This window comes from Rattus norvegicus, chromosome 3, assembly GCF_036323735.1.
Source record: "Rattus norvegicus strain BN/NHsdMcwi chromosome 3, GRCr8, whole genome shotgun sequence".
Classification (NCBI taxonomy): Eukaryota; Metazoa; Chordata; class Mammalia; order Rodentia; family Muridae; genus Rattus; species Rattus norvegicus.
This window is the reverse complement of record NC_086021.1, coordinates 167,009,101-167,034,392: the sequence shown is the minus strand read 5'-3', so window position 1 is coordinate 167,034,392 and position 25,292 is coordinate 167,009,101. Positions and strand designations below refer to the sequence as shown.

The following is a 25,292-nucleotide window of genomic DNA, read 5'->3' as shown; positions in this document are numbered from 1 at the left end:
ACTGGGCAAAGAGACGGTCATAATCAACATGGCGTCTCTGGGCTGGAGAGATGGCTCAGTGTTTCACAGTGCATGTTGCTCTTGCAGAGAATCCAGGTTTGGTTCTCAGCACCCACGTGGCTCATACCCATCCATAACACCATGTGACAGGTATTCTTGGTTGTCAACTTGATTACATCTGGAAGTAATCGAAACCCAAGTGGCTGGGTATACCTGTGAGAAATGTTTTTCTTTTCTTTCTTTCTTTCTTTTTAAATTTTGTAATTATATTTATGCACAGAAAACTTAGCGTACATTTAACCCAGTTTAGTGGCGAGTTCTTTAGCCTTTGCCTTTTCCAGCTTGGCAATGTGAGCCACAGACTTAGGACCCAGGAAGTTGCCTCCCCAGTGGCGGCAGATCTCATCGTATCTGTTATTATAAGGTCCTAATAGCTTCCACAGCTTAGCCAGAGCACCCTTGTCTTCTGAGTTAACCTGTGTGAAGGCAACAGTGGTGCACGTCTTCCTGTGGACCAGGTGCCCCAGCCTGGCCTTTCCCTTTAAGATGCAGTAGGACACCCCCATCTTTTGATACAGGGTAGACAGGAAAACCACCAGCTCAATGGGGTCCACATCATGGGCAATCACCACCAGCTGAGCCTTCTTGTTCTCCACCAAGGTGGTGACTTATTGATTCCTGCTCAGAGGACAGGTGGTCTCTTAGTTGGGACATCCCCTTTGCCAGCAGCTTTCTCCTGCTTTGTCTCTGGCCTGAACTTGTGGGCCAGCTTAAGCAATTGAGTCGCTGTTTGCCTGTCCAGGGCCTGGGTGAACTGGTTGATGGCAGGAGGTACTTTGAACCGCTTATAGAAGATGGCTCTTTGCCACTGCAGCCTGATGTAGCGGGGCCATTTGATGAAGCGTATGAGATCTCTTTTGGCCTGGATGTCCTGCCCAATGCCAAAGTTCTTGGGCCTTTTCTCAAACAAAGGATTGACCACCTTTTTTGCCTCCTGTTTCTTGATGACGGTGGGGACCGGGGCAACCTTCTTTCCCTTGGCCTTTTCTTTCCTTTGGGCATCTTGCTCATCTGGAGGAGAGAGAGAGGGCGAGGGATGTGTTTTTCTTTTTTCTTTTTTTTTTTTTCTTTTTCTTTTTTTCGGAGCTGGGGACCGAACCCAGGGCCTTGCACTTGCTAGGCAAGCGCTCTACCACTGAACTAAATCCCCAACCCCTGAGGGATGTTTTTCTTAATTAAATCACATGAAGTGAGGATAGCCACTTTGAATCTGGGCCACGCCTTCTGTGATAGCATATGCAGAGGACAAGGAGGAAGGAAGCTTGCTCTCCCCGACTGCTTGCTCTTGCCCTCACTGGCAGGTCCATTCCTTCACCGGCATTAAAGCCTACTTCTTTGGGTGTATAGTGAAGACCAGCTGAGGAAGCCAGCCTCACGGACTGAGCTGGGGACCGAACCCAGGGCCTTGCGCTTCCTAGGTAAGCGCTCTACCACTGAGCTAAATCCCCAGCCCAACAGCAAGGATTCTTAGACCATCAGTTGGTAGGCAGCCAGGGTTGGATTAACTGGACCACAGTGTGTAAGTCATTCTAATAAATCCCACATATATTCACTCTATAACTTCAATGTCTCTAGACAATCTTGACTGATACATTCCAGTTTCAGAGGATTTGATAACTTCTTTAGACCTCAGTGGGCACCAGCCATGCCTGTTTCCTGTTACTCACATACATATACACAGGGGAAAACACTCAGAAATACATAAAATAAGTAAACACACACAAAGAAGAAAAAGAACAAGGAGAGGAAGAGGGAAAGGAAGAGGAGGAGGAGGAGGAGAAGGAGCAGGAAGAGGAAGAAAGAAGAAAGAAGAAGGAGGAGGAGGAGGAGAAGGAGAAAGAGAAGGAGGAGGAGGAAGAGGAGAAAGGGGAAGGGGAAGGGGAAGGGGAAGGGGAAGGGGAAGGGGAAGGGGAAGGGGAAGAGTCTAGCCAAAACCCTAGAGTAGACTCTAGAAGGTTCTCTTGGCTACATGTAACAGACAGCTGATCTAAATGGCCTTGACTATAAGGTATTTCCTGACGGCAACGGGAGTCTAGAGAAAAGTTGCTTCTGTGTCTGGCTAAGCCACCAGCTCCTCAAATCCTTAAAGACATAGGGGTTTCCCATCAACCATTTCTGCCTGTCAAGTGGCTCGGCTGCTCTCCTAGAGGATACTCAATGCAGGGAGAAATTGTAGCCTGCAGTGCTCAGACATCAAGCAAAGGAAGGAAGAATGTTGTCTTCTGCCTCCTTTCAAGAGTTAAAAAGCCAAACCAAGCAAAAAAAAACAAAAAACAAAAAAACAAAACAAAACAAAAATGCAACTTTCCCATGAGGAATCAGTGTTCTCTTTCTCATCTCACCAGGTCATGGAACACAGTATAAGCCAGTCTTTGGGAAGGATAACGGAATGTGAAGATTGTCAAAGACCAGGTCTCTCTCTCTCTCTCTCTCTCTCTCTCTCTCTCTCTCTCTCTCTCTCTCACACACACACACACACACACACACACACACACACACTGCAGACCATCCGGTAGTATGATGAGGCTACAGCTATATCAGAATACTTTTTAATTATTTTTTAAAATGGCAAAAGAAAACCCATTATACTGAAATGCATGTCTAAAAATATCTTTTTAAAGTATGGTATAGAAATAGATATGCTGTTGGTTTTTTTTTTGTTGTTGTTTTTTTGTTTTGTTTTGTTTTGTTTTGTTTTGTTTTGTTTTTGGTGCCAAAGGATTAAGGGATGGAACCCAAGCTCTCACACATGCTTGGTAAATACAATACCACCGAGCCACCCCTTCAGGCCCTACATATCTGTCTTAGTTACTTGCTTGTTATGTGATAAGGCACCCTGAAAAGGAAACTAAGGGTGGTTTACTTTTTCTTACATTTCCAAGGCATGAAAGACATAGCAGGAGGCAGGAAGGCATTGTGAGAGGAGCAGGAGACTGGCTGATCACATGACATCCACATTCAGGAAGCAGAGAAATGGGACAGGAGTGGGATTGGTCTGAAAAAGCCTGAAGGCCCACCCCCAGTGACCCACTTCCTCCAGTGTCTTTGGTGAGGGTTTTGATTGCTATGGCTGACGCAAACTGGGAAGGAAAGGTTTTATTTGACTCATATTTCCACAATTGTCCATTGTAGAAGGAAGTCAGGACAGGAACTCAAATGGCAGGAGGCAGGAGCTGATGCAGAGGCTATGAAGGGGTTGCTGCTTACTGGCTTGCTGCTCATGGCTTGCTCAGCCAGTTTTCCAGTTTTCTTTTTCTTTTAATCAATCAATCAATCAATCAATCAATTAATTTTACAATCAAGATTTTATTCCCTTCCTGGTCTACCCTCTGACTGTTCCACATCCCATACCTCCTCCCTGCCTCCCACTTCCCCCAACCCCGGTCTCTACGAGGATGTCCCCACCCATCCCATCAGACTTCTAACTCCCTGGAGTCTCCAGTCTCTTGAGGGTTAGGTGCATCTTCTCTGACTGAACCCAGACCCAGGGATCCTCTGCTGAAAGATTTATTTATTTATTTATTTATTTATTTATTTATTTATTTATTTATTTAATATATGTGAGTACACTGTTGCTGTCACCAGAAGAGGGCATCAGATCCCATTACAGATGGTTGTGAAGCCACCATGTGGTCGCTGGGAATTGAACTCATGACCTCTGGAAGAGCAGTCGGTGCTCTTAACTGCTGAGCCATCTCTCCAGCACCTGCTCTCTTATAGAACTCAGCACAACCAGCTCAGGGATGGCCCCACCCAGAAGGAGCTGGGCCCACCCTCCCATATCAGTCACTAATTTAGAAAATACCTTACAGGCTTGCCTACAGCCCAATCTGATGGAGGCCTGTGTCAAGTTGATATAAAACTGTCTAGTACATCCGGCAAATCTCTATTTCCCAAAGGTTCACACAACCTTCTCAAATGGTGCCTCCCGCTGAGGACCAACTGCCCAAACATATGACTGGGAGGGACATTTCCCATCCAAGACACAAGGCCTCCTTCTTTACTAGTGCCATGAAGAGTGGAATCCAGCAGCTAGCCTGATAACAACCAGTTTTAAAGCTGCAGTACACGCACGCAGTGTTCTGGACCACCCGCAGAAAGCACTTCAGGATGGTACGAGGTCTCTCTGCAGTTCCCATAGTGACAAAGTCGCAAGCTGGTGACTTGACGGTGACAGCTAACATGCCTTCCTTTTGTTCTGGGGAGAAGAGATGCTGAGTTTTATACAAGGTTGGTGAGAACAGACGTGTAAGGCTTCCCCACTCCCGTGTGCAAACCCTGTGTTCTAGCCCCAAAGCACTCAGACTTCATAGCAAGAGCTCCTGACTGAGCCAGGCCATGGGGCACAGGCCTGTGGTCCCAGCTAGTAGGCAAGCTGAGTCAGTGTCCACAGGTTCAAGACCTGCCCCATCTGTGGAGTTGAAGCCCAACTGGGCCAACTTAGTAAGACCATGTTTCAAATAGAAAAAAGTGTGGGAATAGCAGCTCAGAGGTCAAGTGCTTGTCTGGTGTATGCCAGGCGATACAATCCTGTGATACAACCCCTCCTGCTGGGGAGGGGGGGGACACCCGCCGGGGGGAGGGGGACACCCGCCCCACGCCCTGCAGCCTAATCAAGACCTACGTGCTGAGACTAGACAAGTCTTTTTCTGAGACAAATGGTCTAAAAGGAGTGTAGAAAATGAAACCAAATCAGGACTAAATCAAGAAAAGAAGAAAAAAAAAAAAACCCAGTAAGATTAGAGAGAGAGTGGGGGCAGCTGGAGGAGGCGTAGGCGGACATCCATGACTGAGGGTCTGCCTCAGCCATGACAGCAAGGGCCTCTGCAGGGAGAGCATGGCTTAGCACATGGGAAAGAGATGTTGTCAAGGGGACTCAGGCACCAGATGGTGCGCAGCCTAGGATCCTTGCCAACCACGGCATTCCTTCCTCTCCCCCACTTTATTTACTCTTGCGCCCTGATTGGTTTTCTTCAAATATTGATCTATGTTTCAGGTGCAGATGTAATACTTACCCTTTACAAGCAGCTGGCATCTGAGCTCCATCCTTTCTCTCCCGCTAATCAGAAATCACGAAGACTCTCGATTTGTCTGTCTGCTCAAATGGGTAGTTGGATAGTCGGGTAGAGAGGTAGGGTAGCAACGCAGATTCCCAGGCCCAACCCTGTCACCGTCCTATGGTTGACAATGAGAATAGCCTCACTGGACCATGGCAACTTCAGTGCCTACATAAATTCTCTGAGAATACTTAGTGTTTCAGGGAGAGGAGGTGGACCCAACATCACATACCTCAAAGGTGACAGAGTTTGGATTTGAATCTATTCCTATCTTGTTGGCTACCAGAGTTATACCTGGAGATGACTAGCAAAAGCTACTCAGCATAACTCTGGAATTGTTTTCCTTTTGGATATTGGGGGGTAGGGTGGGGCATGTCCCTGGGACATGTGCCTGAGACAGCACTAATAAAAGGATTTAGAAGCTTTGCCTAAAACATTCTGCAGGAGTGGAACTGTTTGAAAGGATTAGAAGGATTGGGAGGTGTGGCCTTGTTTGAGGAGGTGTGGCCTTGTTGGAAGAGGTGTGGCCTTGTTGGAGGAGGTGTGGCCTTGTTGGAGGAGGTGTGGCCTTGTTGGAGGAGGTGTGTTGCTGTGCTTTGAGATTTCAAAAGTCCACATCAGGCCCAGGCTTTCTTCCTATTGCCTGTGGATAAGGATGTAGCTCTCAGCTACTTCTCCAGAATCATGTGTGCCTATGTACAGCCATGCTCCTCGCCATGATGATAATGGACTGTAAGCAAGCCCCTAGTTAAGTTCCTTATTTTATAAGAGTTGCCTTGGTCATGGTGTCTCTTCACAATAGAACAGTGATTATGATAGTTACAGGACATGGGACAGTGCTGGGGGGGGGGGGGAATTAAGCATTCACATTAAAGTTAAAAGCACAATAAAGCCAAGCCTGGTGATATAGACCTTAAATCCCAGCCCTTGGGAGGAAAAGGAAGAGTTGCACACTTGCGACCCCACCCCAAAAAAACACTCTACCGGCCCTCTCATTTTGCAGAAGACACTGGCCAATGCAATTAGAGAAGAGAAAAGATTAAGAAGCATATAGGTTGGAAAGAAATTTAATTGTCATTTACATGGCTGGGAGGTGAGTGAGGACACCAAGTGAGAAAACCCTGCCAATATTAAAAATTCAATACGACGTCTGGGTACAAAAGCGAAAAATAATAATAGAAAACAGATTGGGAGTGTAGCTCAGTGATGGAGCGAGCGTTTCACAGGCAGGACACTTTAGATTCAAACCCTAGCACCAAAGAAATAGAAACTACAGAAGCTGGTATTACAAAGAGCTATACATTAGAAGATGAGAAAGAATTTTTACTGCAATGGTAACAGCAAGACGAGTGGGAGCCGACTCATTAAAACCTACGCACAGACTATAGAAAGGCAATACCTTTACTGTGGGACGAGGTTGTTGCCTATGCTGATCTCAAACTCCTTCTCAAGCAATCCTTCTGCTTCAGCCTCCCAAGTGGCCAGGAGGACGAACATTTGCCCACTGTGCTAGGCTAAATGTTCTCTCTTCTCTCAGCATCTCCGTATGTATGTATGTATGTATGTATGTATGTATGTATGTATGTATGTATATTTAGTTTCTTGAAGCAGAGTTTTTCTATGTAGCCCTGGCTGTCCTGGAACTTGCTCTGTACACCAAGCTGGCTTCAAACTCATAGAGATCTGTCTGCCTCCCAAGTGCTGGGATTACCAGTGTGTGCTAGCCACCACCCAGATCAGAAGGATTTTTAAATTGTCTGTGTATGTAGGGTCTGGAGAGATGGCTCAGCACTTAAGAGCACTGGCTGGTTTTCCATTTTATTTTATTTTTGTTTTATTGTTTTTTGTTTTCAAGGACTGGAGTTTGTTTCCCGGCCTCTACATGGTGGCTCACAGCCCATAATTCCAGTTACAGTGAATCTGATGCTCTTTCTGACACCTAAGTCACCAGGCAGACATGTACATGTATGCGCGCGCGCACACGCACGCGCGCACACACACACACACACACACAGAGTGCATATATATGCATTCAGGAAAAACACTCTCAGAAACAAAATAAGTTAAATCAATTTAAAAAGAAAGGCTCATAAATCATATGTACATGAGTTCAGGGCCAGGGAAGACTGGAAGCTGTTCGATCCCATGCACTTGATGTTAAAGAAGATTACAAATTGCCCAGTGTGGGTGCTGGGAACTGAGCTCAGGTCCTCTGGAAGAGCAGCGAATGCTCTTAGCTGCTGAGCCATCTCCAGCATCTCCCTCAAGATCTTATTATTGAATGTCCAGAACTGAGGATGTAGTTCAGCACTGGAACATTTACCTAGTATGTCAGAGCCCTAGATTTGATCCTTAATACGCTCAGCACCAAATAATAATAATAATAATAATAATAATAATAATAATAATAATGATAATAAAGTTTTAATAAGCATAAAAGTTGATCTAATGGTACAGAACACACCCTTATACCTACCACCTTGATTCTCCAGTTGGCATTTTTCTACATTTCACATTATTATCTATAGCAATCCACATGAGTAGCACACATATTTTCACTCTCTAGTCATCATATTCCCAAAACAGTTTTTTGGAGAGACACAGAAAAGAGGCCTAAAACAGGAAGGGAATGTTGAGGCACATATAGACATGGCTACGTAAGCATTCGATACTCTAATTTATGATTTTGACATAATCCCAACCGTGGTGGTTTGATGAGAATGGCCTCCATAGGCTCGCATATTTGGATGCTTGGTCCCCAGTTAGAAGAAATATTTTGGGAAGGATTGGTAGGCGTGGCCTTGTTAGAGGAGGTGTGTCAGTAGGGGTGGGCTTTGAGGTTTAAAAAGTCTCTCTCTCTCTCTCTCTCTCTCTCTCTCTCTCTCCCTCTCTCCCTCTCTCCCTCACCGCCGTGTGTGTGTGTGTGTGTGTGTGTGTGTGTGTGTGTGTGTTTGTGTGTGCGTGTGTGTGTTTCTCCACCTCTCTCCTTTCTCCCCTCCCCCTTTCTCCTGCTTGTGGATCAGACCTGAGCTCTCAGCCACTGCTCCAGCTCCATGTCTGCTTGCTGCCACGCTCCCAGCCATGACGGTCATGGACTCACCATCTGGAACTGTAAGCAAGCCCCTAATTAAATGCTTTTTTTAAATAAGTGGCTTTGGTCACGGTGTCTCTTCACAGCAATAGAATAGAACAGTAACTAAGACGCCAGCTAAAATAACAATTGAATTTTGTCTGAGCCGGAGATTGGATGCAGAGCCTTGGGCGTGCGGAGAGAAGACTTTCTGACTCGATGATTCTAGTTCTGAATCAGCAAAGCACGAAGTTCTGGAGACAAAAATGTTACACTTGGGCCAGGTGCACAGTGGCACATGCCTTCCACACCAGAACCTGGGGAGCAGAGGCATGAAGATCAGTGTGAGTTTGCAGCTAGCCTGGTCTAAAAGTGAGTTTTAGGCCTACCGGACCGGGGTTATGTAGAGAGATCCTGTCTCAAAAAAAAAAAAAAAAAAAAAAAAGAGACAAAACACTACACAGAGAGGGGGGTAGAAAGTCGCAGAACACATTGAAAGGTGTCACAAAACTAACAATTAAAACGGTGTGACACTGACCCATCATAGAGGAGTTGAAGGAGGGAAAGAAGGTGAGGGAAGTGACCATGGATGTGGGACCAGAGCTCAGTGCTGATGGCCTCTTGGACCAGTGGGGGAGGGGAGTACTGGAGATGCTGCTGACAGTCGAGAAAGATTAAAAAGCGACCCCATACCTTAAGACAATTTCAGTTCCCAGAGCCTCCGATTTATGTTTATATAATGAAAGATAACTCAGAAATGGTAACGTAACAGAGACACTAAAACCACTTAGCTATAAAAAATACTTGTCAAACAAAATGTCAAAAGGAAAAACAAAACCAAATTGAAATTCACTTCACAGAAGATGCCGCACGTCAACAGAATGATGGACGGAGACCCAGCCAATAGAGAGACAGCCCAGACTGAGCTGTCAGACCCCAGGGAGGGAGAGCAGGGGGCTGTTAGACCAGCAAAGAGTTGCTGGGTCCATGAAGGGCGAGGACTATGGAAATCAATGCCTTTGATTCTAAGGTTGTGGAGAGAGGGGTGAAGGGCCAGGCACAGAATTTATAGCAGTGTAAATTGCTCCCACTACCATGGAAAGTAATTAATGAGAATTAAACCAGAGTCAGCGCTTTGACCCTGCAATTCTAGGGTATAGAGACATCTTACAGAAGTGCTCTGCCTGTGCTCTGGCTTGCCAGTGGAACAATCCACACGACCTTGGGACTGGAGGCAGGAGACTCCAGTGACCAGCCTTTAGGAACCCTCTGACTAAATCATTCTCTGTCCAACAATGGAATTGCCTACAACAATGGAAACTGCATGGGAACTATACTGAAGAATGGTTACCCTAGGGTGGCTACAGATAGATGCCTGTGGTCTCTGAAGGCCAATAATTTAGAACAAACCCCATACTGGGGTTCTTTTTGTGGTGTGTGTGTATGTTTCCAGCCTTGAATTCCTGATTTCACCAGCTTTCTTTTTTTTAAAGATTTATTTATTTCAGACACACCAGAAGAGGGCATCAGATCCAATTACAGATAGATGGTTGTGAGCCACCGTGACGTTGCTGGGAATTGAACTCAGGACCTCTGGAAGAGCAGTCAGTGCTTTTTTTTTTGGAGCTGAGGACCGAACCCAGGGCCTTGCGCTTGCTAGGCAAGCGCTCTACCACTGAGCTAAATCCCCAACCCCCAGTCAGTGCTCTTAACCACTGAGCCATTTCTTCAGCCCCCTGTAAAGCATTTTCTTAATTAGTGATTGATGAAGGAGGGCCCAGCCCATTGTGGGTGGTGCCATCTCTGGGATGGTGGTCCTGGGTTCTATAAGAGAGCAGGATGATGCTAGGCAGTGGTACCACACGCCTTTAAACCCAGCACTTGGGAGGCAGAGGCAGGCTGATATGTGAGTTCAAGGCCAACCTGATCTACAAGATGAGTTCCAGAACGGTCAGAGCTACATAGAGAAACCCTGTCTTGAAAAAAAAAACATTCTTGGGTTCAAGCAATCCTCCTGCCTCAGCAGCTAGAGTGGCTGAGGATCCAGGCATATTCCACCATACTTAATTTCCAGGTTCTTGTCTGTTGCACGTGCATATGCATGTACAGATATGTGGGACACCATATGCATATGCAAGTGCATACACGTGGAAGCCGGCATCTCAGTGTCCTTCCTCAGCTGGCAGGGTCTTTCCATTGGACCGGACTCTACAGATTAGGCCTAGCTGCCTGGTCAGAAGCTCGGGAATCCTGCTGTCTCCACCTCCCCAGCCTTGGCGTTATGCCTGATCTGGTCTATGTTTTTAAAAATGTTGGTTCTGGGGATCAAACTCAGGTCTTACTACCTAGGCCATCTCCTCAGTCCATGGCTACTCCTGTGTTGGGCACAAAGGGGGAAATGGCTTGCAACCACGTAGGGAATGTTGGGGCTGTTTTGAACCTTTAGGACCAGCCTGGGCACCACCTTAGAAACGTGTCTCCCAGCCTCATTATCTCAATTTTCCCTAGCTGCCACCATCAGCTGTGCCCAGCTCTCTATCGCTTTCACTTAAAGAATCACAGTAATATGTAAATAGAAGCCATAATTTCCCAAGCACTCGCAGAGTGCCCGGTTTTGGCATATGGGCACAGTGCTGTAGTTAGGAGTATTCCATTCCTTTTTAACAGTTTTATCGAGATACTCACACATCATACATTCATCTACTTAAAATATCTGTTCCGTGATTCACCATATCCTCAGTCATACAACCACCATGACAGCCAATTATAGAATATTTCTATCACCTTCCTTATCACGATGTTATCCAGGTTCCTGTATGCTGTAGGGTGCAGGAAAATGTTCTTTTTCATTCTCAGATAATATTTCACTGCCCTGATAGACCACATTGTCTTCATCAGCTATCCATGGGTTGGTGGTGTTTGGTGTCTGCCATAAATACTTCCATGGATATCCATTCACAGGCTTTTGTGCGGACACTTGTTTCCAGTTCTCTTGGGGGCCAGCCTGCTGAGAGGCATGGAGACTGTCACTGACGGGGCTGCCGCATTCCCCATCCCCCTTTGCAGTGTCAATATTCTGGGTTCTGCACATCAAGCTCCTGATCCTTCAGATGACAGCCCCCTTGGGTGTGTGATGTCGGCTCACTGTGGTTTGGGTCTCACTTTCCCAGTCACATCGACATTGTACAGAGAAGGAAACTGGGGTTCAGGAAGGTGAGGGGTCCTGCTGGAGGCCTGGCAGCAAGGATGGGCAGAGGCACGGCTTGAGTCTAGGCATGTTTCTTCCCCTGGGCCCTGGGCCATCCAAGGCCAGCATTGCCTTTGGACATTTCTGAGATGGATCGGATTCCTTGAATAAATGCTAGACACTGGCTAAATGACAGGGCAGACAAGATGGCGCTTGGATACCCAGATTCTGCAACAGGTGCAGGCCCTGCTACCTCCACAGCTAGGTTAGTTAGGTCTCCGTCCATCCATTCATCTGTCCACCCACCAGCCAGCCATCATCCGGCCATCCATCTACCTCCTATCCATCAGTCCTTCCATACACAGGTGCATACACCAGTGTATGCACGCATCAGTCCTTCCAAGCACACATCAGACCACCCACCCACCAATCCATCCATCAGCACATCCATTCAGTGTTCACCTACTATTCATCCATTCATTAGCACATCATCCATTCATCCACCAACCACCCATCTATCCATCATCTATCCAACCATTCATCTACCCATCATTTGTACACCTGCCAGTCCATCTATTGTCTATCCACACATCTATTGTCCATCTATCCATCCATCCTGCCTGCTGCCTTCAGCTGCCCTCCTCTGAATTTGTGTCCTCATTTCAAGATTTGAGGATACCGGGGCCTGTCTTGGGGGTACTGTGATGATGTAAAAGTCTTGGGGTCCAGTTTTATCGTATCAACACACCCCTGTCCCTGGGTAGTGTTATTGGTTTTTGAAGATGCAAAGTCAAGGGATCTGCTGGCCATACTGGCTTGAGAGGTCCTTGTCAACACATCCTCAGGTAATTCTCAGTGGAGCCATGATAGTTGGGATGACCCAAGGTATGCGTGGTGGGGGAGAAGCAGTTTGAAGGTATCCAGTCTTGGCAGGGCCAAGCACTCACACTTTCAGGCCCAAGAAGGTTCAACTGTTGTGTAAGTTAGGGTGAACTATGTACCCTCTGTGCCCCTGATTTCTGCCTCCTGGGGAATGGAGGCTATCCGAGGAGAATATGAGATCCCTTAGTGGACAGCCTGGAGCACTGCCCTGGCCAAGGACCCTGAGGCTCTCATGCTAGATGAACAGTAGACACAGAGGAGGTCCTCACAGCAGCAGTCTCAGATAAAGCACTGATGGAACGCACTCTGTCAGCCCCGTACTGGAGAAGCTGAGACAGGGGGATCAGGAGCTCAAGGTCATCCTAGACTACACAAAGAGTGTGAGGCTATCTTGAGCTACCTGAGACCATGTTTCAGACAAAACTCAAATATGTGGGGGCTGGGATATAGCTCTATGGGAGAGCACTTGCCTAGCCTGTGCAAGGAACCCCATTCCCAGCACCGAAAAGGAAAATAAACTAAAATACTTTGTTTAAAGAGAGAGTGGGTGTGACGGCTCAGCAGGTGAAGGCACTTGGCTCCAAGCCTGACAACCTCAGTTCCATACCCAGTACCCAAAGGGTGGAAGGAGAGAATGGATATCCCAATATCCTCAGGTTGTTCTCTGGCGTCTGCATACATGCACTCCCCAGAAAGAGGCATCTAATAAAAAAAATAAAATAAAATAAACGGATGTGCATAAAGGTATTAAAACTAAAATAACCTACTAAGCTGGTGGTGATGGCATGCTTCTATAATCCCAGCCCTTGGAAGATTGAAACACCAGGCCCATCGGGGCTATATGAGACCATCGCCAAAACTGATGATGATGATGATATTACCATAAGAATCACCATTGGCTCCCTGGGATGGTAGAGGATACTGATGGCCAAGGCGGGGGTCCGCTATGGGGTGATGGGTTGGCTGGGTGGCAGCTACAAAGATGTTTATCCACCCGTGCAAGCATGCTTCACAGGTTCTTCTGTATGTGTGATTCTCTCAGAATCTATGACTAATTCGGGTTCCGGGTATTCACAGTTGGGGTCGACAAAGGTTGCTTCTCTCGCCCTTTGGAGATCCATTTCCCAGCCAGCAGCAGCTCCTGCTCTCTGCAAAGCTGTCCGGCTCCTCTCAGCACCAGGTCACCTCTGCTCCGTGCTGTTGTGACCTAAGAAGCCCTCCCTCCCCACAGTGGTTGTCTCCCAGCCTCAGCAAGACACTGTCCAGATTGGTTTAAACCGCTTTATTGGAGTTGGCTGGTACTCACAGGTTGGGTCATATACACAGGGCCCGCTCACCCCTAGGCAAAGCCCTGGGCCTCCCACCTCCCCTCCATCACCGAGGGTGGCCAGAGGTTTGAGCCAGTTCCGGGGCGGGGTGGGCCCAGTAGAAATATTTACAAACCACCAGGGTGGGTGTCCCCTGATCGGGAATGGGGATGGGATAAGTGGAGGGGGTCCCTTGGATGGACTTCACAGGCCCGAGAAGGGGCTGGGCGTGGGGGTGTTGCCGGCAGAGGGGGGCTCGGGGAGAGCCTCGGGGGGGCCCTGAGCGAGCCTGCTGGTGCTAACTCTGCCTGGCGAGGCAGCCTCCCGCGTGGGACTGGTGGGGCTCCGCCTCCCTGGGGGGCCCGGAGCGGGTTCCAGGTAGAATGAGGAGAAACAGGAGCATGCCCCCCCCCCCCCCCCGGCCCGGCTCCTCACCAGGGGGCTGGCCGCGAGGACGGGGTGCAAGAGGCGGAGCCGGGAGGGGGATAAGCAAGCAAAGCACACGCGGGACTCCTCTGCCGCCGTCGCCACAGGGCCAGGAGGACTGCATGCGGGACGGGTGGGCTACAGGCTGCAGGCCTCGGGCAGAGAGCGCTTGCGCAGCTCCCGGCCGGGCTTGGGCGGCGGCGCGGGCGCGGCTGGGGGCGCATCAGGCAGCTGCAGCACCGAGTTCTCCCCGGGCTGCACTCGCAGGTAGGCTTTGACCTTGTGGTGCCGGGCCTTGCCGTCGCTGAAGTCGATCACGCGGCACTCGTAGGTGCCTTCGTCCGTGGGCTTCACCCGCGACAGCCGAAGCTTGTGGGAGATGTTGCTGCCCACCACCTTGACCACCTGGGGGCGACAGAGGCACCGTGAGAAGCGATCGGGGTCGCGAGCCAAGCCGCCAGGCTGTTCCCACCCCAGATACAGCCAGGAAGGGGACCCAAGGTCAGCATCCGAGCCGTTGAATGGCAGACGGACAAACAGAAGCAACGCTAATGCCTATCCACGGAGTGTTGTGTGTAGCCAGTGGAATACCGCCCAGCAGTGAAGAAGGGTGAGCCAGAACTGTGAGCGTTCCACAGACGAGCAGGGGACCAGATTCCTGGCAAAGCTCCCAGGCTGTGCTGTTTTGAACAAACGGAAAACCCCAGCATAGGACTGAAGCCAGCAGCCTCACAGCAGAGTTTCGGTAGAGCTCGGGAGATGGGGTTGGAGGAAGGCGTGTGCCACAGTGAATGTATGGTCAGAGAAAAATCTGCAGGAGTCCCCTTGCCTTCCATCGTCTGGATCCTAAGGATCAAACTCATGTATTTGGCTTCATGGCCAACGCCCATTATCTGCTAAGCCATCTCACCAACCCAGTCCTGAGGCTGGAAGGTGGGGACTAGAAAGCACTGACTGCTCTTTCAGAGGACCCGGGTTCAGTTCTCAGCACCCACATGGCTGCTCACAATTGCCAGTAACTTCAGTTCCGGGAAATCCAGTTCCCTCTTCTAGCACGGACACCAGGCACACCCGTAGTGCACAGGCATATATCCAGGCAAACACAAAACATAAAAATACGTAAAGTCTAAGGGGAAAAAAAGGGCCACAGCTGACCACCGAGCACTACAGTTGGATGATAGAATTTAACTAGAGGTGGAGCCAGCGTTACTCTTGTAAAGTTTTGGCTTTTTATTGATTTGATTATTTTAAAGCTAAAATCTCGCTATGTTGTCCAGACTGGTCTCTAAGTCTAGTCTCCTAAACGCTAGATTTTAGTAGCACCACACCCAGTTTTTAATTTTTTTTTCTTTTTTTTCGGAGCTGGGGACCGAACCCAGGGCCTTGCGCTTGCTAGGCAAGCGCTCTACCACTGAGCTAAACCCCCAACCCCCAGTTTTTAATTTTTATTCTATAGTTGGGGCCCTGCTCTCCTGGGGTCAAGAACGCCAGCTCGGTAGACAGCCTGTTCATGCTGTTCCTGTGGGTCAACCACTGTTGTCATAGTTTAGCCATATTCGAGAACTCTCTTTGGGGGGGTAGTATGGCTTAAGGGGGGGTGCCAAGTCTAACTTTCTTTCACACAATCAGCTGACTCTGTTCATTGCTGTGTAGTATTCTATTGTATGCTTGTCTGCACAGTTTCCTGTTGGCTGGTATTCAGGTAATTTCCAGATTGGCACTCTCATGATTAAATCTGCTCTGAATATAACTCTGTTGGCAACTTTTTTCCATTACAAGAGAAGAGACATTTGGAGTCAAATGCATCGTTAGGGAGACTGGGTGATGGGTATGGGGAATCTGATTTTTTTTTTTTTTTGTAAATTCCTACATGTCTATAAAAAAAAAAAATAACAAAACCAAATGTTAAGGAGGAAGGATGCTGGGTGTGTAAGGAAAGCCCAGCCACCATCTGGCAATGCTCTCCCTTCTGGATATCACCAGCCCCCGTCCCTGGGCACTAATGTCCCTCTCATCTGTGCTGTGCCTGCCAAGTTCCACAGTCCTGCTTTGGGACCCTAGTGGTTCCCTGCCGTTCCCACGTCCCAAGTGAGGGACCGCAGGGTAAAAACGATGGTCCCTGAGAGGGCAAGTATGGCCTATAGACATATTCCCCCGCCTGCACTGAGACACACATCTGGGGACACACACGAGGGTGGATAGATAACTCACAAAAGCAGCTAGTGTCCCTTGAGTGGAAGGACTCACCCCATTCCTTTTTCCAATTGGAGTGGATCGCTAATGCTGTCGATCCCTTTGTCTTATGGAGCATACAAATAAGGCGGCCGATTTACTGAGAGGGAAACTGAGACTCCAAAAAAGGAGACTTGGTCTGGTCAGGAGCCAACCTCAGTATGTAGCCGGACTAGGAACTGATCCCAGTCTAGGCTTCATGCACTCATCCTGGAAACAATGTGATGGACTCACAGAGGATTCCAGACTTGGCAGCACAAGGCTCCTGGTAAGGAGCCCATCCCCCACCCACCCCCCCAGGAAGCAGGAAAACATGAGCAAGAAGCACTGGGTTGGGACGCAGGCAAAACATCCCAATGGAAAATAGGTAAAGAGAACCAAGAATTAGGGGCTCCCTCCCTAATGTAGGGCTCAGCTGGAGTCCTCGCTGGCCATCACCCTGACCAAGGGCACAGAAAGACCCCCGCGGTCCCGCCACGCTCTTGGGTGAGTTAAGAGAAGCCATCGCAAATGCGCAGCGGGAGCGAATTACCTCAACATCTGTTTCCCTCACGGATATTAATTATCCTTCATTTGTCAACCCTACAAGGCGCTAATGGAGTAATAATGCGCAGCGCTGGGAGCAGCCGCTCCTGGGGAGGGAGGCCTACGCCCCGCCCTCCAGGCGCAGGCAGAGACCTGAGCTGAGACCTCTGCCTTGCGTGTCAGCCCCCTCCACCACCTTCCAGAGGCCTACAGACAGTGGTGGCCTTCCAAGGCAGAAGCCAGATGGAGGCGAGGCTGCAGCCAGACTTGGCTCTCACTCAGCACAGTGTGCAAAAAGGCAAAGACCCAAACAGCAGCCATCAGTGGTCAGAGGACTTCAGTGTAGTATGTTGTCCCGGAACCTCCCCCAGGGTGCCGGTGGAAGAAAAATCCAGGCTTCCTTGATCAGGCAAGCTTGACCGTGCTCGGGGCGTGGCGTATGGGCAGAAGCCCCTCCCACCTCACTCTCCAGCCTCTAGCGCTCTGTGTCCTAGGGACGCCCTGTCCTAAGCCTCATCAGCAGCCACTCCCTCGGAAGGGCTCTCTATTCTGCCTCAGTCGTTCGGGGTGATGGAAGAGACTGTAGGGCTTCCTCATTCAGGAATCTTTGCGACTAGAGAAGCCAAATGACACAGCGGCAGGGCAGCCTGGCTGTAAATCATAATCACAGCCCAGCATCGACAGGCCTCGGCGATTAAGCACCTAATCACGCCGAAAAAGCCTGGCCAGGCTGGTCCTGACCGCCAGCCTCTTACTGGCCAGAGCTCTGTCCTCCCAGCTGGGCCAGGAGGAAAGGCCCGGTCATCTATGCCCAAGGTGTGACCCTTGCCTCTGTGTGGCTGCAAGGGTAGACCTTGGCGGTACCTGGGGAGGGAGGGAGGAGTGGGCGGGTCTAGACAGGGTCAGCCTCTACTTCACTTTGCCATTTCACCAGCCCCTGGGCAGGTTCAAAGCCCAAGTTGGAACCCTATGGGTCTGAGTACCTCCAGTTGGTCCTACTAGGGTTACCTTGATGGACGAAGAACATCCAACCTAGACTGCCACTGCCCCTGCCCCTGAACATGTGAGACACTACCCTTCTATCTAGACCCCCACCCCACCCCCATCTGAATCTGCTAGCTGAGTCCTCAACAGGGCCTCCTCCAATGTCTTCCCAAAGGCCCCCTAACCCCATTCCATCTGGTCTTCCTTGACTGGCTGTAAGCCCACCCACAGCTGGCACAGCACCCTTCAGGGAGCCCCCAGGCCTGTGTCAGCTCAGGCCAGAGGCTCTTAGTGACCAGCCGTTTTCCACCTGTGGTGGTGGCCGCTGTTACAGTTTCCTTCTATCCCCTGCAAATAGCGGATACATGACCACCATTTTCCATTTGGGCCTGGGGACTGACGTGTAAGTGACTGTGACCTTCTGGAGTCATTTCTTGCCCGCTGTGACAATAGCCTTCACTTGATAGGCCCAGGGAAGGGGGAACATTTTTCTTTTAACTAATTTCTGTGAGCGTGTGAATGTATGGGTATGTGCTTGTTTTGAGACACATGTGGCGGGCAGAGGATAACTTGTCGGGGTTGGTTCTCTCTTTCTACTGTGTGGGTCCCAGGGATCAAACTCAGGTCCTCAGGCTTGGGGGCAAGCATCTCTACCCACTGAGCAGTGTTTCCTGCCCCAGAGGGAACCTCTTGAGTCAGGATGTCAGCACCATCTCTACTTGTAAGACTAGTGTTTGTCAACTTAAGTTTATCAACTTAAACTCTAATGCACAGAGCCTTAGGAGATCACAGCAACCCTACCAGATCTTGAACATGGCTGGCAATATAGGTACCCTAAGCTTTGAGGGATGGCAGCCCAGAGATCTGAGGACCACAGGTAAGTGCTGGAGGCTGGGCCCCTCGGCACAAGCTCATTCCAGTTTCTAGTGTTTTCTTACGCCATCTTATTTCGGAAACAGGGCTAGATTGGTGCAAAGCCAGATGCAGAGTTCAGCTCCAGGCATGCTAAGTGTCGGCCCTCTGGTGTCATCAGGATCCCCAACTATTTCTCAGTACAGCTGACTCTGAGTCTGGACCTCTGGAGGCTCCACAGGTTCAGAAATGTCCCCCACTAACTGAAGCCACGATTCCACGGTCCATGGCACTGCCGACCTGTAAATCATGTAGTGGTTAGCCCAAGGCTCAAAGATGTCCCAACAGTTAAAACTTGGGAGTTAGGCCTTTGGGCGATGTGAGAATATGAGGTGGGTCCCCCCTGGGTCCCTGTGGTCCCCACGAGAGTTCCTCTACTACTATCAACTGGATACTCAAGTGCACAAAGAGAGACAGTCACACCATGGCAACACCCACATGTACAGACGGGTTTGCATATACATTGGTCTGAGTGTGTGTGAGGGAGAGAGTAACCAGTAAATGTTAACTGGACACCTAATATATGCTGGGCTCTGTGTTGGGCTGCAGAAATGCAAGAGTGAACCAGGCTCATCCAGGGCCTACTGTCTCTGAGGGAGGCTGACACGAAGCAACCAATCCGGTCTCAGGGTACCTCCCTCAGCTGAGCAGTGAAGGGAGAGACAGGACGAGATAGGAATACATTTCTAGGTAGAGAGCCTGGCCTATGCAAAGACCCAGAGTTAGGAGGGAACAGATGGCCCTAGGTGTGGCAGAATGGTCACAGAGCCTTGAAGGCTAAAAAGAAAAGTTTGTACCACTTCCTAAGATCTTAAGAACCTAGGCTGTGCGTCCACCTTGGGTGTGGTCTGCTCTGCCTGTGTGTTTAAGAATGCTGACTCGCATGGCTGTGTAGAATGCTGGGCCTGTACCAGGCCCCGAAGCCCCAGCTGGTTCGAGGATTATGGAGATGGCTGGGGGTGACTTCACACTCCCACGGAGAACATTTATTTTATTTAACTAATTAGCACTGCATTCCCCTCTCACGAGGCAGGCAGCCTGGAATTATAATCCTCTCAATCAATTAGATAATTCTTTCTTTGCCAGAGCCCAGAGAAGCTCATGAAATGGGACACAGTAGAGGCAAAGGGTGCATCCTCAGAGGGGCTGTATTGGTACTTATGGAGACCTCTGCCCGAGAGGCTGATGGGTACAGAGGCAAGGAAAGAGCATGCTGTCGGCTGAGGGCAGGAGAGCAGGGTTGGCAACCTTAAACTATGGGTGGCTGTCATTTCCACATCCTTCCGAACGGTACCAGGGGCTACTCTGACCATCCATCCAGTCTCTCACTTGCTGTCCCCTCCCCTGAGTGGCTGTAGGAGCCTTCTCCCTGGCTTCCAGGCCACAGCGCCCTCCCTTTCTTGTCCTGGTGGTCTCAGGGCCCCGAGTTTCCCTATATTCCTAAGAAACTGTGGGAGACCCAGCCAAAAGGGGAGTCGGAAAGGTCGCCCCAACACACGTGGGTTCCTACACCATGAGTGTGTTGCTGGCGAACTTCTGCAATCCATCCTGCCCAGAATAGTCTTCTCTGCTTCCTGTTTTTTATCCCCATTGTATGTTCTTTCTTGGCAGTTCCTCTCTTCCCGATTGGGCTTCAGGTACTCAAAACCCCACAGTAACTGTCACATCCCAGCGCCTGGTGTCCCTGGCTTCCCTGGGCTCTGGCAGATGACAAGAAGCTCAACAACACTAGCCATACTTCAGGCCCGCTCCAGCTTCAGCTGTGCAGCCTGTACAATGGACAAATGCTTGGCACTCTCTGTCCAGTATCACAAAGGAGTGGACGCCTAAGGCCGGCTGGTCCTGGAGTCCCTGCTCTAGGAAGTCACACCCGGGGACCCTGAGGTGTTCCAGCATTAGTCATGACAGGACAAAAAGAGCCCACTCAGCCTCCTGAGACCTTGTAGCTTCCCAATGACAAATGGGGCTGAATCAGGCATGGAATACCACAGAGGCACACCTGGCCTTGGCCCACCAGGGGAGAATCTGTCTTCTCTCTCTTGCCATTTTTCCTGCCTGTCATTCACCAGACTTGAAAAATCTCTGACTAAAAGACCCAGAAAAGGGGCTGGGGATTTAGCTCAGTGGTAGAGCGCTTACCTAGGAAGCGCAAGGTCCTGGGTTCGGTCCCCAGCTCCGGGGGGGGGGGGGGGGGGGGGGGGGAAGAACCAAAAAAAAAAAAAAAAAACTCACCAAGTTCAGGCACCTCCTTGTCCCCCTCCCACTTCCTCTGTCTTCTTCCAATCCACCCCAACCCCCACCCTCCACTCCCCCGCCCCATCCCCAAAAAGTCAGGTTTTTGTTTTGTTTTTTGGTTACAGCTTCATTTTCCATTAGACCATTTGTGAAAAGTCATTATCAAAACTCACACTTATTTTGGTGGCATCCTTCCCCGAGTCCTCCTGCTGGGAAGCTTTTAGCTGGGGGTGGGGTTGGGGAGGGAGAAACAGAGAGCAGAGACAGGTGTTAGTGAGGGGTGGGGGTGGGGAGAAACACTGGAGACAAAGGACAGTCAGGAGCACAGTCAAAGATGCTGGGTTTCATCTGGGCACAGTCCGTACATCTGTGGATGTCACCCCAAACCCTGTTCATAGAGACACTTACACACATTCTAGTCAAAATTTAAAATGATAATAAAAATATAAAGGGTGGAGAGATGGCTGAGCAGCCGTTAAGAACACTTGCTGCGGGGCTGGGGATTTAGCTCAGTGGTAGAGCGCTTACCTAGGAAGCACAAGGCCCTGGGTTCGGTCCCCAGCTCCGAAAAAAAGAACCACAAAAAAAAAAAAAAACAAAAGAACACTTGCTGCTCTCCTAAAAGATCCAGCTTAGTCCCCAATGCCCAGCTCCAAGGGATCCAGCGCCCTCTTCTGGCCTCCCCAGGTACTTGCACTCACATGGTGCACACACACACACACACACACACACACACACACAAAACTAAGATAATAAATAAATAAAATCTTAAGAAAAAAATAGAAGTCAGTCCCCAGCTCCGAAAAAAAGAAAAGAAAAAAATAGAGGTCATGAGGTCTTGTATTGGGTCCCTCAGCTCGGTGTTTACTGGTAATGCAGGAGAGGGAAGCCAAGGGAGATAAAGGAGAACTTCTAATACCAACCACAGAACCAAGTGTCTGGGCTCATGAGGACGCTTGGCTATCAAGGGGGTGTGTCCATGTATGCACACAAACAGGGAGCATGTGGGTGGCATGATCCTACAAGTACGTGTCTGCTCTCCATCTGGGAATATCCGGTACTCTCAGTTCACATACCTGAACATACGTTGGTAGCATATGCAGTTGGATGCTTGGCCGTGTCCTGAAGTCTTCCACCCCAAATACCCAAGAACACCTCTAAACATCTCCTGAATACCCAAAAATCCTTCCTAAAGGTTTCCCCTGGCCACAGGAATCTCGCACAGTTGCATGCAGCAGGCGGACATATTGGGGACTTGTTACTCCCATAATCAAGACAGAGATTGCCAGGAACTTGTACCAAGGGTGAGGGTGTGTGTGTGTGTGTGTGTGTGTGTGTGTGTGTGTGTGAAGGTGTGCACATATCTGTTCATGTGGGTATGTATATATCTATGTGCTGCTGTACAGACGTATGCATGGGTGGCTACTGTCTCCGGTGTGCCTAAAGCAGACCCAGAATGCATAATGAAAGTGTACTTGACTTGTTTGGGAGGGAAGGCTAGGAAACACGGAAGGGGAGGTAAGGAGCCAGACAATGGCTTAGCTGACCAGCTACGCCTGAGCTGCCACCTTACCTTGCCAAGGCACCTTGGGGACACCCGAGTCTTATCAATGACTCTGCCTTAGGAAGAGGGGGCAGGTTGCTTCTCTGCCACACCCTCTTATCTCTGGGCCAAGGCTGTCCCATCTGCTTTACTGATGGCCAGTGCAATTTCCCGGAAATAACCCATAGAGTGGCAGAGGTTGTGGGCTGAACTCAGGAGACCGTGCGTGGAGGGTTGAGTGTGTACGCTGTGCTCCGGTGCAGGATGCCTATCTGCATGTTAAGGATGGTGCTTAGAACCAACCTGTGACAACGTGGCCTTATGGGGGAGCCCTCTACAAAAATGCTGCCGGTGATATGGGAAGGGAATAGGAAGTGTCCTAAGACCCACTTCATCCATACCCTGAAGGAGGCTCCGTGTCTCTGGCCTCGAATGGCCATTAAAATGGCTCTCACCTGCCTTACCTCTCCCAGAAAGGAGTGCCAGCAGGTGTTGCAGAGGACATCGAGATGCCAGATGCAGAGTCCGCAAGATCCCCGCAGCACCCAGCAGAGAAGCATATCCCAAGGTCTTACCTGGTTGGAGGCCCATGTCTGCTTGTCGGTCCAGTCCCGGTGGCTTCGCAGGTACCACCACTGGATCTCCAGTGAGTAGGATGGGGAGCCGCTGCCTCGGAAGGAGCAAGCCATCTCCACATCCTCGCCTGTCCGAGCTGTCATGTCATGGGGAGTCTCTGTGAAGAGTGCTGTGCGGGGAACAGGCAGAAGAGGGCTCAGAAACAGAAGCCTGGCCCCAGGGCAGCTTTGAATGGAAAGACACCGTCCTAGAGGCTGAGGGGTGCGTGGGCAGTAGAGTGATGGAGGAGCCGACTTGGAATCGAGTCAGCCAGGAAGCAGGGAGGCTGCCAAGTTTAATTCTTCCAGATTCTTCCATTCACCCCACCCGGTGCCCAGCCCTGTGAACCTTGCCCCAGATTGTGGCAGCCCCACCATCTCCTAAGTCAAACCCAGACATAAGGATCCCACTGCCCCTGGGGAGCATGCACCCAAACCACACTCTAGCCCTCCTGGGGAGCTCTGTCAGGCTCCTCCCTCTGCCTGGGGTCTTGCCTCTTCAACCTCTTCTCCCAGTTCCCTTTGCTCTGGCTATTCTCAGTTCTTGCCTGGCTCCCGGGGTCAATCAAAGCTCTGTCAAGTCACCCTTTTGTGGGCCCCCCCCCCAATAATACTTTGTTCAATGATCACCAGCTTGGCTGCTCCAGATGTGCTGAGGGAGGAGGAGCAAGGGAGAAAGGCAGCCGCCCTGCCTGGCATTCCTGCAGGGCCCACCACCAAGTCACAGAACAACCAGTTCCAGGAGCCAGCAACAATCCTCCCCCCAACCCTCCACCCAGGTCACTCTGCTGCAACCCCACTTCAAAGGCCCGGCACCCCTCCCTTCCATATGCTCTGGTTCTTTCTCCCCAAACAAACTGTCTGAGTTGCAATTAGTATGCCTTCCTCCTCTCAGGAGAGATTATCTCAGACAGACGGAAGATGGTAGATGCCTAGCAACTGCGGTCACCCCAGGAACTCGATGTCTGTCTGCACCCGCCCCTGGACTATGCAGTCCCCCAGGCCCAGCTCAGAAGAGACACTCCTTGCCCCAGAGGGCCTCCTGTCCCAGGAAAGAGGGAGCTGCCAGTGCAGAGGTGACATCCTGAATTCAAGGGACTTAACCCCCTCCACAGGACAATGGGAGTTTTACACGATGAGGTTTGACCCTGCACCCACCTGGGGGCTTCTCTGTCTCTGCCGTGCACAAAGCCCCCACGTGGAGCTATATTTCTGCAGCTTCTCTGCACTGAGAGAAAGCCTAGCAGGCCAAGGTTTACAAAGCTTCTTAAGAAAGAAGAAAAAGGTGTTTCCTTTTCTCTGCAGAGCAGAGGGGCTGCTGGGCCTGGGTACATACATGGCTTGAACCCCCAGGGATGTGGGGTACAGGTGAGCTACCTTTGTGTGTGGCCACCCCGAGAGCTGGGCTGTGCTTGTCTGTCCCTAGGGGGCAGGAGGAAGGCAGGCTCCTGCAGGGGTAGGGCCAACAGAACATGCCCCTTGCCACAGTTCAGGAACTGTGTCAAGCACTCGGGCTAAGTCTCAAGCTGCCTTTGGCTCTCTACCTCGACCCTCACAACTGGGACTTCAGGAAGCTCAATGGGTGCTGCCCCAGAAGAACTCCAGGCCCTTGCCACAGGGCTAAACCACCATTTTCATGCTGGCCTTCCTCCTTTCTTCCTTCCCTCCTTCTCTCTTTCCCTCCTTCCCTCCCTCTTTCATGAATACTCTTTTCACACAGCAGCTGGAGGTTATTTTAACAAAGTACAACCCACTCCATGCCTGCTCCCCTCTCACCTAGGGTAGGAGCCAAAGTCCTTACAGGGAGAAGCTGATCTGTATGTAAGCTAACAGAGTGACCACCAATGACAGTTTGCTGAATGGATCAAGGACTCGGATTTTAGATTTTATTTTAATTCACTTAAATGTAACCATTTTTGTACAGGGATGGTTACTGTCCTAGGTGGCATAGCTAAGGTGTTATCTGTTCTCCCAGGAGGTAATAGCCATGTCTGAGTTCTCTATCTCTCTATCTATCTATCTATCTATCTATCTATCTATCTATCTATCTATCTATCTATCTATCTCGATCATCAGTCATCAGGAATGGAAAAGGGCCTTGTTCACTGTGGGAGGTCAGTCTATTTCTGAATGTCTAGAAAATGGTCTCCAGGGCCCACATCTGATGATCCTGGGCCAAACCTTTGTGGCCAACATCTTGCTTGCCAAGCAGAGAAGAATCCAAGAGTGTCACCGAGAACCTCCCACCAGGAGGAGCC

At 49.9% G+C, this 25,292-nt stretch overlaps 1 protein-coding gene and 1 pseudogene across 2 annotated transcripts in view; both read right to left on the bottom strand.

The window, feature by feature from the left end:
- Positions 1–608: 608 nt before the first annotated feature.
- LOC134486329 (large ribosomal subunit protein eL8-like) lies at positions 609–6,614 on the bottom strand (annotated as a pseudogene).
- Positions 6,615–13,523: 6,909 nt separating this feature from the next.
- The window catches only part of Vstm2l (V-set and transmembrane domain containing 2 like), a 29,835-nt gene continuing 18,066 nt past the window's right edge, over positions 13,524–25,292 (bottom strand). The window contains exons 2-4 of one of the 2 annotated variants that reach the window (XM_342561.10): positions 22,996–23,165; positions 21,051–21,101; positions 13,524–14,394 (exon numbers count right to left, since the gene is read on the bottom strand). In XM_342561.10, coding sequence (XP_342562.5) covers positions 14,128–14,394; positions 21,051–21,101; positions 22,996–23,165 — 488 coding nt within the window. In that variant the 3' untranslated portion in view covers positions 13,524–14,127. The remainder of the gene's footprint in view (positions 14,395–21,050; positions 21,102–22,995; positions 23,166–25,292) is intronic. The other variant, XM_063285125.1, reaches the window with a different exon arrangement.